The 14529-nt window shown below is 44.3% G+C and overlaps 1 protein-coding gene across 4 annotated transcripts in view; it reads left to right on the top strand.

The window, feature by feature from the left end:
* The window catches only part of kif17 (kinesin family member 17), a 164113-nt gene extending 157840 nt beyond the window's left edge, over nt 1–6273 (top strand). For 2 of the 4 annotated variants that reach the window (XM_072478504.1, XM_072478505.1), the window contains exons 13-14: nt 645–762; nt 2442–6015. In XM_072478504.1, the coding sequence (XP_072334605.1) occupies nt 645–762; nt 2442–2650 (327 nt within the window). In that variant the 3' untranslated portion in view covers nt 2651–6015. Of the gene's footprint in view, nt 1–644; nt 763–2441; nt 6017–6039 lie in introns of those variants that run through there. The other 2 variants (XM_072478507.1, XM_072478506.1) reach the window with 2 other exon arrangements.
* The last annotated feature ends 8256 nt before the right edge of the window (nt 6274–14529 follow it).

Raw genomic sequence — 14529 nt, 5'->3', positions numbered from 1 at the left:
AAATACATTTTTAAAATGTGTACTGTTCTGTTAAATAATTGTCAGGCTTTTATTTCATTGATGTTCTACTACTTAGCATGAATAAGCCTAAGGATTAGAGCTACAATTTACTTTAAAAGTTCACTGGTACAAGGATAAATTTACACAGAGGGTGGTGAGTGCCTGGAATGCGCTGCTGTGGGAGGTGGTGGAAGCAGATACAATAGTGGCATTTAAGAGGCATCTTGACGAATATATGAATAGGATGGGTATAGAGGGATATGGACCCCAAAAGGTCAGAATGTTTTAGTATAGACGGGCATCATGATCGTTGCAGGCTTGGCGGGCTGAAGGACCAGTTCCTGAGCTGTACATTTCTTTGTGCTTTGAATACTTATTAGAAGACACAGAACTGACTTCTATATAATATTAAACTTATCTAATAGGCTTCAAAAATATAATTTGTTGGTCTGGTGGGTGTGATGCCTGAGATATTATTATCCAAGACTACCCTTTCAGCACTGGGTCTAATTCAGAAAATTATATTTCAAATGTTAACACTTGGCTGAATCCTGATTAATAGATTTAAATGCAGAGAATGTATCATTTTTTTCTGTGATAAGGAAGGAAGAAATATATTTTCAAATATTTTTACTGATTTATAGGAGGAAGACCGTTACAGACAAATGTTAAACCGTAGTGATAGTGAAAATATTGCCAACAACTACTTCAGGTCAAAACGTGCCAGTCAGATTCTGAATACAGACCCTGCAAGAAGTCTCTGTAAGTATTAGCGCAATCCATAATGAAATAAATAAAATCAAGGATGCCACTGGGAACCATTCAAACATTATTCCATGCGAAAGTAAATATCAGGACTCAGAAGAATTCTTGCCATCTTAACAAGCACCTTGATGAGGATGCTTTTTAAAATTGAAGAGCATATTTGCCCGAAAATGATATTGTGTCGGGGAATGGATTTGACACACAACATACTCTCACTGTGGCAATACTAATAAGAGGAATCTGAATCATAAAGATATTGGCTGGAGAGCAATAGGTTTTAGGCTTGATGCCATCACCTCACAGCAAATGTGATAACCGACAGGTGCAGTCATTTTCTCAAACATTTAATTTTATGAGTTGATAGTAACCAATTTTAAGCCTGCCTGTGAAGAATTAACTGGCTCTGTGCAGGACCACATTCCTGGTAAAACTGAACCATGATACTGAAATGCATTGCAGCATTTTGTAACCCACATTATAATATGTTTTTAGTTTACTAGGATTATTACTAATGGCCTTATTCAGTGAGTTGGAGATTTTATTAGAATAGGGCTGTTGTACCAAGAGCATTAATTTATCACTTTTGGGGTGAAACAAGAACCTGCGAAAGAGTCCTGGGTCTGTCAGTTACCCAAGGGGGTCTTGTGGTCTAGTAGCGTTTCGGAGGAAAGCCATAAGCAATTCAGGATACTGGAGAGAGGTATTGGGGAAAGGGCCCTGGAATCTGGAATCACAAAGAAGCTTGCATACCCTGGCAACAATGGAGGTGAACCTGGAATCAAGGAGGACTGGAAATGCAGTCTAGGGTTTATGAGCATTGAGCGAAATCTTGGAATGGTGGAATGGGGCCCTGAAGAGAGGGGGCCTTGAAGGGAGGGGCCCCAAGGGACAGTAAACTAGCAAGAGGTCTTGGAACATTTGGATAGGCAGGTTTGCTGTATTTAGGGGTTGCAAGCACATGGCTCTAATGTGGGAGAGCGTAATCTAGTCGCTTTCTGAGGGTGGGAAGCCCAAATCGCTCTGCTTCCATCTGGACCACCATACCCTTCAAACCTCTTCAACAGTGTTCCTACACATCAGGCTCCTTCACCAACCTGTCCACATCCTTTTTTGTATCCTCAGGTTCTCCTCTCCAGTCATGCTTACTGTTTTTACATTCCTGTCTTAAGGCAGTTAATGGCAAACCTTTCCAGACATGCGTTAAGAGCACATGTCACAGGTGCTGCTAATCACCGGCACTTTTTGTCTGTGAGGGGTTCAAAGCAGAAAATCAATAAATTATTTTGAACATATTTAAATTAGATCAAGCCTTAAAGATATCCATTTTGTTCAAAAGACTTTAGGTAAAGCAAAAATGGAGTACATGCTGTGCAATTTTAAAGAAGTTACCATATTTGGGCTGACCAATTAAAAGAAAACAGTTTCCTGTATTAGGTCCAGACCAAACGGATATTGAATGATATTCATCATTGGAATTACAAAATCAGATATAACTCATATCAAAGCTTAACTCAAAGTACTGCACTCGGATCTGGTCAGGTAAATCACAGAAATAACTTTAATGAGCAATCTTTCAAGTTGAGGTTGGTTAAATTGATCTGTATACAAAACCCATGAGAGTATTGTGGCATCATGCAAATTATCCTACCTTGTTCTTTTGTTCTCTCCTATAACAGTGCACAACCCCACATCTGTGCATAATGTATCTCTTAACAATGGATCTTCTTCCCATGCTGTCTCCAACCTGAACACAGTGTCTCCAACCCAGCCTCCTGAAATGCCCACACCAAGGCCATTCCGCTTGGAATCATTGGAACTTCGTGTGCCCTCTGCCAAAACCAAACGCAAGAAAAGCAAAAGCAATTCTTTCATGGACATTGCCTGATGTGGGACTGTTACAATAAATTGTTTTTAAAGGCATTTGTTGTATTCTTCCCTTCCCCTCCTGCTCTTACTGCTCCAAATTCTAACTCTGCCCAAGGAAGTTTCTGCCAGTGCGACTGAATCACCAATTGATCAGAGATGTTTGGGAGAGAAGTTGAGCTACTCTCCTGAAGGCTTCTTTCTCACGAGTTTTCTCAGACTTACCTTTCAGTGCCATTATCCTGCCCTGTCAGGTAAAATGTGTGGATTCCCTCCAGGTCGCCTAAAGCTGCTGCATCATTGTAAGAAATTCCAGTTCACACAAGTTCCTCACATCAAGATGCTCCTGGTGACTTTATTGTCTATCAATGTCTCCCCTTGACACCTCCGTACAATTGCATGCCTAAGTTTGAGAAGTCATAATATTGTGGGAAACTGATTGAGACCTGTATTGGTCCAATGCAACATAAGACTATGCTGTCTACTGCTATTGTTACAGTAATTTGAATATATATATATAATATATATATATATATATATATATATATAGTTAAATTACAAAAGTCAAACTTCCATACATCACATGTCTCATCCCATCAATAGCACTATTCATCAATTCTCAATGTCACCAAACCTTTACTACAACTTGCCAAAGTACTTTGTTCTCTCTTCAATTTATCTTTCTTCATTTCTTTTTTTAAAAAAATATTTTATTAAGGTATTTAAAAGTTTTAATAATAACACTAACACTGACATAAACATGGTATCATAAACATTTCCACCCCATCCCAATCTTCAGTATCTTTCTTAATTTCAATCATTCATTCTTACCCATTAATATTCCTAACCATTCCTAATTTTACTTACTAAGTTCCTTCAAATCAGCCAACCTTACATCCCCTTCTGGTAGTACAGCTAAAATTTTGTTTCTTTCAGATCTAGATTTATTTATATTGCCCATAAGTCTGACCAAAATCTACCACCTCTTTTGAAACTGTGTCCTTAATTTTACTTTATGTTCTTAGACTCACTATCTCTTCTAATCAATCAGAGTTCTCATACCTCATCCTTTTCTATACTTACTTTCAAGATGCTCTTCTTGTGCTAAACATTGCTTCCCTCCTTGACAATTGTTTCATGCCAAGACTGTTGAACACTTTAAAAACAACTCCTGTGAGGGAAAGTTCTTAAAATATCTTTCTAATCCTTGGACAGGGAACTAGAAAAAGCTTGTCATCTGATACAACAAAGACTTGTGTTATTCATTGCGTGCCTAATGTGACTCAGACATTTTACATGTGGTGAAAGTCAGTGGATGATGAGCAGGAAGCAAAAGGGGTAACAGAAAGGATGGGGATATAACTGATTCTCTCTCACTTCTAACTTTTACACACAGCTTTTCTTGTACCTCTATATTAGTAATACTGCTATATCCACGTATTCCCCTGTACATTCCCAATATCTTATTAACTTTCTCTACACTACATTCTCATCCTTTCTCAGGAGTTTTCTCAGATTTACCTTACAGTGCCATTATCCTGCCCTGTCAGGTAAAATGTGTGGATTCCCTCCAGGTCTCCTAAAGCTGCTGCATTATTGTAAGAAATTCCAGTTCACACAAGATCCTCACATCAAGATGCTCCTGGTGACTTTATTGTCTATCAATGTCAAAAATGGTGATTGCAACTGGTTCATATTTTTTAAACCTGTACAGACTTAATATCAGGTTCATCAAATAGACAGTAGCAGAGAGGTTAGCAATGACAAGACTTGAATTTGTTTTGTTGCTGCCTGCTGAGTATTATTAGCTCATTCTGGGTGCAGGAGCAGAAGGTCTGTCTGTATGTTTGCTGCCTGTAGCAATGTTACACATATACTGCTGCCACAGTAAGGTCATTACAAATATCATACTTTTTAAAATTATTGTCACTGTGTTCTTATACTGTCTGTGATGGCTAAACAGAGCTAAGCATTTGGGTTCAGAATTAACCAGCCAATAACTGCCTGGGCTCTCTAACTACGATAAGCAATCTCATAGTTCCCCAAATGATTTGGTAGGTAAATGTACTGCATGGTGTAACACCAAATTGTGCAGAGGGTCCTAAGTTTGATTCCCTGGGCTGAGTTACCAAATATCAGCTGGAGTATATTAAAGATATTAGTATTAGTGGCTCGAGTTTGAGGTGGAGGATGGGTAGTTGGAATAAATTGATTGGTATCCAATTACTCTTGTTGGAAGTTACTGGTGTGAATATTGAGTGACAATATGGATTGGGCTTGTCCAAAATGTTTCCCCACAGTCAACCAGCCTGCTATTGCATAAAGAAATGGCGCACATGGAACTGTACAAAGGGCCAGACAGGAACGTCACATTGAGGCGTTTGGTTCCAGATTGTACTGTTTTGGGTATTCTATTGTTTCAACATCTAACGTTCAGGTGGAAAAAGAAAACCACCAATCTTGTATCCCCAGCTCCATTTATTTGTAGAGTTTGATTAAACCATTTAAACATACAATTGGTATTGAAGTTCCTCTGCTTAATAGGAACTCCCACTGTCCAAAGTGATACTGAGCTCCAGAGAAAGCACCCCAGTCTATGTTAGCTAATCTCAACTGAATTAGGCTGTTATAATTGGCCACATTCCTCCAGATAAGGGTTAGAATGAATTAGCCAGCTTTCCCACTCTCAGTTGTTACCCAATAAGCCTTGCTGCAAAGCACGAGGAAGCTGAATGGATAGTGGATAAGGCTGCCTTGTCTCCATGCTCAAACTTGGTGGATAAGGTACTTTGTCTCCTTGCTCAAACTTGCCACTTGGGCAAATTCTGGAAGGCTGCTGACACTTTTGGAACTGCCCTCTGACTATGAGTTAGAATATGAAGTAAGGAGGGAGAAAAATAGTGGCTGGGAAGGGAGGGGGTGAAATATGAGAAGCACATGGATGTGTTCAGCTTGAAATAAATTAAACGAAGAAAGAAATGCAGTCAAACTTTATTATTACCTACTACTGGAAGTATACAAAGTTGAGTTTATTTTAGGATTTTATCATTTTAATAATGACATACGAGTAATGTTTTGTTATAATGAGATTTGACTGCATCACTTTGAATAAATTAAAATGAGGTAAGGAGGAAATGGGAATAATTGTTCTTATTCATATATCTTTAAACTATGTAGTCACAACAGAATTAATTTATGTATTATGTTCCTTAAAACTAAATTATTTGTTTTGTTTATAACATCTTAAGCTCATATCTGTAAATATTTGCAATAAAGTTCAAAAGGAACCTGAGTTTTTCGGAGTCCTTTTACAATTAAAAAAAAAACAGGTTTGATGAAAGTTGTCATTGTGGAATTCATAACCTTCACAAATTTAACCCAGTCTCCCCTCTAATCTGTGTGTAAATGCAGTGCCTAGTATGAGATAACGTCACACAGACATAAAGGTCAGGCCAGAGCCGAGTTAGCTCATCTCAGTCTGTGGAGCGGTGAAAGATGGAAAAGGAACAAAAGCAAAATCACAGAGGGCTCCTGCTTCTGTCTCATTCCTCTGACCCCACTTGTCAGTTTGCAACTGTGGACTTTGCATGAAAGCAGAAAAGACATTGGCTGTGACATCCAATATAAAAAATGCTTACTTTTTAAAATAAATTTTGAGTACCCGATTATTTATTTTTTCCAATTAAGGGGCAATTTAGCGTGGCCAATATACCTAACCAGCACATCTTTGGGTTGTGGAGATGAAACCCACGCAGACACAGGGAGAATGTGCAAACTCCACATGGACAGGGACCCAGGGCCAGGATTCGAAGCCGGTTCCTGAGCGCCGTAGGCCCAGTGCTAACCACTGCGCCTCCGTGCTGCCCTTGCTTCATTATTATTGGGTGGCGAATGTGGACAAGGTGCGGCGGTGGTGGGAAGGATGTAGGGTGGGTTAGGATGGAGGATAAATCTTGTAAGGGGTATAGTTTGAGGGCTATGGTGACGGCAGCGTTGCCAATGGCTCCGAGTAGGTATTCAGGTAGCCTGGTGGTGCAGTCCACGGTGAAGATATGGAATCAGTTGAGGAGGCATTTTAGGGTAGAAGGGGTGTTGGTGTTAACGCCGCTGTGCGAGAATCATGGGTTTGAGCCAGGGGGTACGGATTGTGTTTACAGGAGGTGGTAGTGTTTACAGGAGGTGGAGGGAAGTGGGGCTGGTCAAGTTGAGGGATCTGTATTTGGAGGAAGGGTTCGCCAGTCTGGAGGAGCTAAGGGAGAGGGTAGAGCTGCTGAGGGGGAGTGAGTTCAGGTATCTGCAGGTTAGGGACTTTGCACAAAAGGTTTGGAGGGGGTTCCCTAGGTTGCCCGGATACATCCTGCTGGAGTGACTGCTGCTCCTGGCTGTGGAAGGAGAGGAAAGAATTGGGAATATATACAAGTGGCTGGGAGAGTGGGTGGTGACGATCAAGGAGAAATGGGAAGTGGAGTTGGGAGGGGAGATCAATTGGGGAGCATGGAGTGAGGCACTGCGTAGGGTAAACGGGACCTCCTCATGTACAAGGATGAGCCTGATACAGTTTAAGGTGGTGCACAGGGTGCATATGACTCGAGCGAGAATGAGTGGGTTCTTTATTCAGGGGGTAGCAGATGAGTGTGAGAGGTGTGGGCAGGGCCAGCGAATCACGCGCATATGTTTTGGGGTTGTGAAAAATTGGGAAGATTCTGGGCAGGGGTGTTCACCCTCTATGTCAGGGTAGTGTAGGAGGTGGACCCGGCGATAATTGTGGTCTCAGAGAAGCCGGAGCTCATGGAGAGGAGGAAGACCGATGTCTTGGCCCTCGCCTCTCTGATTGCATGGCGGCGAATTTTGCTGGAGTGGCAGTCAGAGAGAGGATAAAGTATGAGTTATGGGGCTCTTCAAAGGGATTTGAGGAAAGATGGGGGATGTTTGTGACCGTGTTTGAGGGGCTGTTTGTCGCGGGGGATGGGGGGTGAAAAAGGGGGAAAATCTGTACAGACAGTATAGTTGATTGTTGGGATGCATGTATCCCGGGGTGTTTGTTCGCTGTAACCTGTTTGATACGTTTGTAATAAAATACATTTTTTTAAAAATAAAGGATGCCATTGGTCCAGGGGGTAGTGGATGGCATTCATGTTGTCCTGCGATCACCTGGCCATCTGGGAGTGCCCTACGTAACAGAAGGGGGTTCCACTCCCTCAACATACAGCTCGTGTGCGACCACCACATGAAGATCACGCTTTCCGGGGAGCATTCACGACAGCTACTCCTGGAGCAGTCGGTCATCACCGGCCTCTTCGAGAACCACCCCAGGTTGGGTGGCTGGCTCTTGGGGGATAAGGGGTACCCGCTGGGCACCTAGTTAATGACACCAGTACGGAGGTCGGAGACCGGTGCTGAGACCCGGTACAACGAGGCCCATGTGGCCACCTGGGCTGTGATTGAGCGGTACATTGGACTCCTCATGATGCGGTTCCGATGCCTCGACCACTCCAGTGGTGCACTCCAGTACCCCCACCGGAGGGTCGCCCGCTTTGTGGTAGTCTGCTGTGTCCTCCACAACCTCGTACAGCAGTGACGAGATGGAGGTTGGTGATGAGAAACGTGGCCACCTCCGAGGAGGAGGATCAGGATGATGAGGCGGTGCCAGACCAACAGGGCTGGAGAACGAGTCCAGGGAGAAACCAGAGGCTACAGGACTGGCGGCAGCGGCAAGAGTCCAGCAAGCCCTGAGGGCCAGGGAGGCCCACTTTGTGGTAGTCTGCTGTGTGTCCTTTCATTTAAAAATAAAATAAAATAATAATGAAGCAAGTTCGGCATGCTACCCCCCCCCCCCCCCCCCCCCCCCCCGCTGCCTCTGCCTCTGTAGCAGTGTCCTCACCACCCTCGGCATCTTCCCCATCCATACAAAGTACAAAATGATCGTGTCCACTTTCTGAAAAAAGACCTTTGGTATAAAGATCCGAAGAGCCTGAAAAATAAACATTAAGCGCGGCAGAATATTCATTTTCACCATTTGGACCCTCCGAGTCAACGTTAGTAGTATATCCCACCTCGGAAGATCCTCCCTGGCCTCCTCCACCAGCTTTGTTAAGTTCCACTTATGGAACCCCGTCCATTCACTCGCTACCTGAATCCCCAAAAGTTAAATCTGTCCCTCGCTACCCTGAATGGTTTCGCCCCTAAATTAGCCCGCTATCCCAGCTCATTCACCAGGAAAACCTCACTTTTCACTACATTCAGTTTGAACCCCAAGAACCCTCCACCTCCCAGCAGGCCCATAATCATTCCCATACTGTAAACGTATCCAAAACATACAGTAAGAGGCCATCAGCATAGAGCGACACCCGATGCTACCTCTGTCCCCTCATAATCTCCCGCCACTCCACCGCCCCCCCTAAGAGCCATCGCCAACGGCTCTATGGTATGAACCAGTGATTTAATTGAATTTCTTTCAATTTAACATACTTAATGTTCTGGGTATGTGGTCTTACAATCAAAAGTGAACATATTGATCCATGCTTTTCCATGCAAGTAGCTCTTTCCCTCCTTATCTCTGTAACTTCCTCCAGCCCTAAAATCATCTAAGATTTCTGTGCTCCTTCAATTCTAGGTTCTTGTACACCCCAATTTTCATTGTCGCACCATTTGCGGCTGAGTCGTCACAATTACTGAGCATCTAAGCTCTGGCATGCTCTCCCTTAGCCTTATCATCAAAAAGGGTGATCCTCAAAACCTACTCTTTAATCAACCTTCTGGTAACCTGCCTTAATACCTCCTTAATGGCACATTTGACTCGAATTGGTCCCTTTGAAGCACCCAGTGGTGCTTTAATACCTTCAAAACCACTATACACATGTGAATTGTTGTTTCAATGACATGCAGTATTCAATTTAGTTGGTATGATACTTAATCCTTTTGCATGAAGTTTCTAACATCTCTTGATAGATGCTTATTTTCTACGATAGAAAAGTGAAACAGCAACAAAGAACAATACGACACAGGAACATGCCCTTCAGCCTTCCAAGCCTAACCTTTGCCAAAACCCTCAGCACTTCCTTACGCCGTATCCCTCCATACACATCCTATCCATGTATTTGTCAAAATGCCTTTGGAATGCCGTTATTGTATCTGCTTCCAAAACCTCCCCTGGCAACACATTCCAGGTACTCACCACCCTCTGCATAAAAAACCTGCCTCGCATATCTCCTGCAAACTTTGCCCCACGGACCTTAAACTTATGCCCCTTGGTGACTGATCCCTCACCCCGGGAAAGAGTGCCTACCCATCCACTCTATCCATGCCCCTCATAATCTTGTAGACCTCCATAACACCCCTCGACCTCCGTCGTTCTAATTAAAACAGTCCGAGTCTATTCAGTCTCTTTGCATAGCTAACACCCTCCAGACCAGGCAACATCCTGGTAAACCTCTTCTGCACCCTCTCCATAGCCTCCACATCCTTCTGGTAGTGTGGCGCCCAGAATTGTGCACAATATTCCAAGTGTGGCCATGCCAAGGTTCTATACAACTGCAGCATGACTTGCTAGTTTTTATACTCGATGCCCCGGCTCATGAAGGCAAGCATTCCGTATGCTTTTTTGACTACTTGTCCACTTTCAAAGATCTGTGGACCTGCACGCACAGATCTCTCTGACTTTCTATATTCCTAAGAGTTTTGCCATTTACAGTATATTTCCCCTCGATGTTAGACCTACCAAATGCATTACCTCACATTTGTCTGGATTAAACTCCATTTGCCATTTCTCCGCCCAAGTCTCCAACCTATCTTGTCCTGCTGTGTACTCTGACAATCCTCAACACAGTCTGCCACTCCACCAACCTTGGTGTCACCCGTGAACTTAATAATCAGACCAGCTACATTTTCCTCCAAATTGTTTATGTATACTACAAACAGAGGCCCCAGCAGATCCCTGTGGAACACCACTAGTCACAACCTTCCATTCAGAAAAACACGCTTCTACTGCTACCCTTTGCCTTCTGTGACCGAGCCAGTTCTGTATCCATCTTACCACCTCACCTCTGATCCCGTGTGACTTCACCTTTTGTACCAATCTGCTATGAGGCACATCACCCAACCCTCATCAATCACCTCCTCAAAAAACTCGATCAAGTTAGTGAGGCACGACCTCCCCTTCACAAAACCATGCTATCTTTAATGAGTCTATTTGTTTCCAAATGGGTATAAATCCTGTCCTGAGAATTCTCTCCAATAATTTACCTACTGCAGACATGAGGCTCACCGACCTATAGTTTCCAGGATTATCCCTGCTACCTTTCTCTTGTAAAAAAAATTTTTCTTCTCCTTTTTCACATTTTCTTCCAAATTTACACCCACCAACAATAAACAATAATCAGTAACAAATATGTCAATCCCCATATCAATAACAACGATCCCATCTTCCCACCAAACCCCAAACATTAGCCCGCATTCACACAAACAAATGACGAAAAGGAATTAGGGATCACCCATAGTCGCCATTAACACACACAGCCCCCCTCCCCCCAACCCTCCCACCCACACGCCCCAACTAATGTTCGATATTCTCCAGTTCTTGAAAGTGCATAATAAATAATGCCCATGAATTGTAAAACCCCTCCATCCTTCCCCTCAGTTCAAACTTAACCATTCTCAAGAGTCAAGAATTCCAACAGGTCCCCACGCCACGCCAGGGCAGAGGATGGGGAGGTTGCTCTCCAACCTATCAGGATCCGCCTTCGGGCGATCAACGAGACGAAGACTACAACATCTGCTTCCACACCCGCTTCCAACCCTGGCTGGTCCGACACCCCAAATATGGCCTCCCGGAGGCCCGGGTCTAGTTTCACGTCCACCATTTTAGAAATTACCCTAAAAACCTCCTTCCCGTATTCCTCTAGCTTTGGACAGGACCAAAACATGAACGTGATTGGCAGCACCCCCCCCCCCCCCCCCCCGGCAATGTTCACATACATCTTCAAAGAATCGGCTCATCCTCACCCTCGTGAGGTGTGCTCTGTATACCACCTTCACCTGTATCAGCCCCAACCTCGTGCACGAGGTGGAGGCATTCACTCTCCGGAGCACCTCACACCAGAACCCCTCCTCGATATCCTCTCCCAACTCTTCCTCCCACTTTGCTTCGATCCCTTCCAGTGATGCCTTCTCCTCATCCAAAATAGCTCCGTAAACCGCTGACACTATCCCCTTCTCCATACCCACTGGCGTCAGCACCTCCTCCAGCAATGTGGAGGACGGCTCCACCAGGAAGCTCTCCATCTTTCTGGCAAAATCTCAAACCTGCATGTATCTAAACATTTTCCCCTGCTCCAGCCCATACTTCGCTTCCAGCTCCTTCAATCCTGCAAACCGACCCCTAAGAAACAAATCTTTTAGTGTGTCCTCCCATTTCCGAAAATGTCCATCCCACCTCCCTGGCTCAAATCTGTGATTCCCCCGAATCAACATTTCCTTTGACCCTGCCCCCAACCCGAAGTGTTGGCGAAACTGCCTCCAAATTCTCAATGAAGCTATTATTACCGGACTCCCTGAGTATTTCCCCAGGGCTATCAGGAGCGGCGCTGTTGCTAGTGCTTTCAATCCCGATCCCCTACACAAACTCTCCTCCATTCTGACCCACTGGGAATCAACCCCTCTGACCCAGCTCCGCACCTTCTCCACATTCGCCGCCCAGTAGTAATACATCAGGTTCGGAAGACCCAAACCCGCTGCCTGCCTTCCCCTCTGTAGCAGCACCTTTCTAACTCTGGCCACCTTCCCTCCCCATATAAACAAAGTAATCCTTCCCTCAATCTCTCTGAAAAAGCCTTTGGCAGGAAAATAGGCAGGCATTGAAAAATAAACAGAAATCGTTCATTTTAACCGCCTGTACCCGACCCGCCAGTGACAGGGGGAGACCATCCTACCTTGCCAGATCAGCTTCCACTCTCCCCACCAAACTAGAAATGTTGTACCTACGGAGCCCCCCCCCCCCCCCCACCCCCACGCAACCTGCACCCCAGATATCCTGCTACCTTTCTTAAACAGCGGTACCACATTAGCTATTCTCCAGTCCTCTGGGATCTCACCTGTAGCCAATGAGGATACAAAGGTGTCAGTCAAGGCCCCAGCAAATTCTTCCCTTGCTTCCTTCAGTATTCTGGGGCAAATCCCATCCGACCCAGGAGACTTATCTACGTTAATATCTTTTAAAAGACCCAATACCTCCTCCTTTTCGATGTCAACATGACCCAGACTGTCCACACACCCTACCCAAGAATCATCTTCCACAAAGTCCTTTGTTTTGGTGAACACTGATGCAAAATACTCATTTAGTACCTCGCCCATTTCCTCTGGCTCAACACATAGATTCCCTCCACTGTCCTTAAGTCCAATCCTTTCCCTGGTCACCCTCTTGCTTTTCACATATGAATAAAAAGTTTTGGGATTCATCTTAATCTACTTGCCAAGGACGTTTCATGACCCCTGCTAGCCCTCCTAATTTCCCACTTAAGCACCTTCCTACTTTCTTTATACTCCTCAAGGGTTTTGACTGTCCCCGCCCTTCTAGACCGTGCAAAAGCCTCCTTTTTCTTTTTGACGAGGTTCACAATTTTCCTCGTTGTCTAAACTTCCCATAATTATCCGTCGTTCTCAGGAACATGACTTTCCTGAATCCTAATCAACTGTTGCATGAAAGACTCCCACATGTCCGATCTTGATTTACCCTCCAACAGCCGCACCCAATCCAAATTCTTCAATTCCGGTCTAATTTTCCTGGTGCCTTTCCCCAGTTTAGCACTTTAACCCGAGGGTTACCCTCACCCTATCCAAAAGTACCCTAAAACTTACGGAATTGTGGTCACTCCTTCCAAAATGTTCTCCTACTGAAATCTCAACCACCTGTCCAGGCTCATTCCCCAATACCAGGTCCATTACTGCCCTTTCCCTAGTTGGACTATCTACATATTACATCAAGAAGACATCTTGGATGCACCTTACAAACTCTGCCCCATCCAAGCCCCTAGCACTAAATGAGTCCCAGTCAATATAGGGGAAATTAAAATCCCCTACCACAACAACCCTGTTACTATTGCACCTATCCAAAATCTCTCTATCTGCTCCTCTATCTCTCGCTGGCAGTTGGGGGCCTGTGATAAATGCCTAACATTGTGATTGCCCCCTTCCTGTTCCTGAGCTCTACCCAGATTCCCTCATTGTATGAGCCCTCAGAAGTGACCTCCCGCAGTATGGCTATAATATACCAAAACCAGTAATTTTTAAAAAAAAAATTTAGAGTACCCAATTCATTTTTTCCAATTAAGGGGCAATTTAGCGTGCCCAATTAACCTACCCTGCACATCTTTGAGTTGTGGGGGCGAAACCCATGCAGACACGGGGAGAATGTGCAAACTCCACATGGACAGTGGCCCAGAGCCGGAATCGAACCTGAGACCTCGGCGCCGTGAGGCAGCAGTGCTAACCACTGTGCCACCATGTTATCCCCTCCTTAACCAGTAATGCTACCCCCTCACTCCTTTTACATTCCCCCTCTATCCTGAAGTATCTGTGTCCTCCAACAGTCAGCTGCCAATCCTGCCCTTCCTTTAACCACATTTCTGTGATAGCTACATCATAATTCCAAGTACTGATAAGTGCTCTTAAGTTCATCTGCCTTACCTGCTATACTTCTAGCGTGGAAACAAATACACTTCAAACCACTGCGTTTGAGCAGACTGGGAAATGCTGTTCTCTTATTTTTGTTCCCTATTTCCCCTTCAATTACACTTTCTAAGCTAACACTCTGGTTCCCACTCTCCTGCCATACTGGTTTAATTCCTCCTGAGTGACTCTAGCAAACCTCCCAGCCAGGATATTGGGAGCAGTTTAGATGCAACCCAT

The sequence above is a fragment of the Scyliorhinus torazame genome, chromosome 16 (assembly GCF_047496885.1).
Source record: "Scyliorhinus torazame isolate Kashiwa2021f chromosome 16, sScyTor2.1, whole genome shotgun sequence".
NCBI classification, from domain to species: domain Eukaryota; kingdom Metazoa; phylum Chordata; class Chondrichthyes; order Carcharhiniformes; family Scyliorhinidae; genus Scyliorhinus; species Scyliorhinus torazame.
The sequence above is the reverse complement of the archived record's forward strand: the minus strand, read 5'-3'. Positions and strand labels throughout refer to the sequence as shown.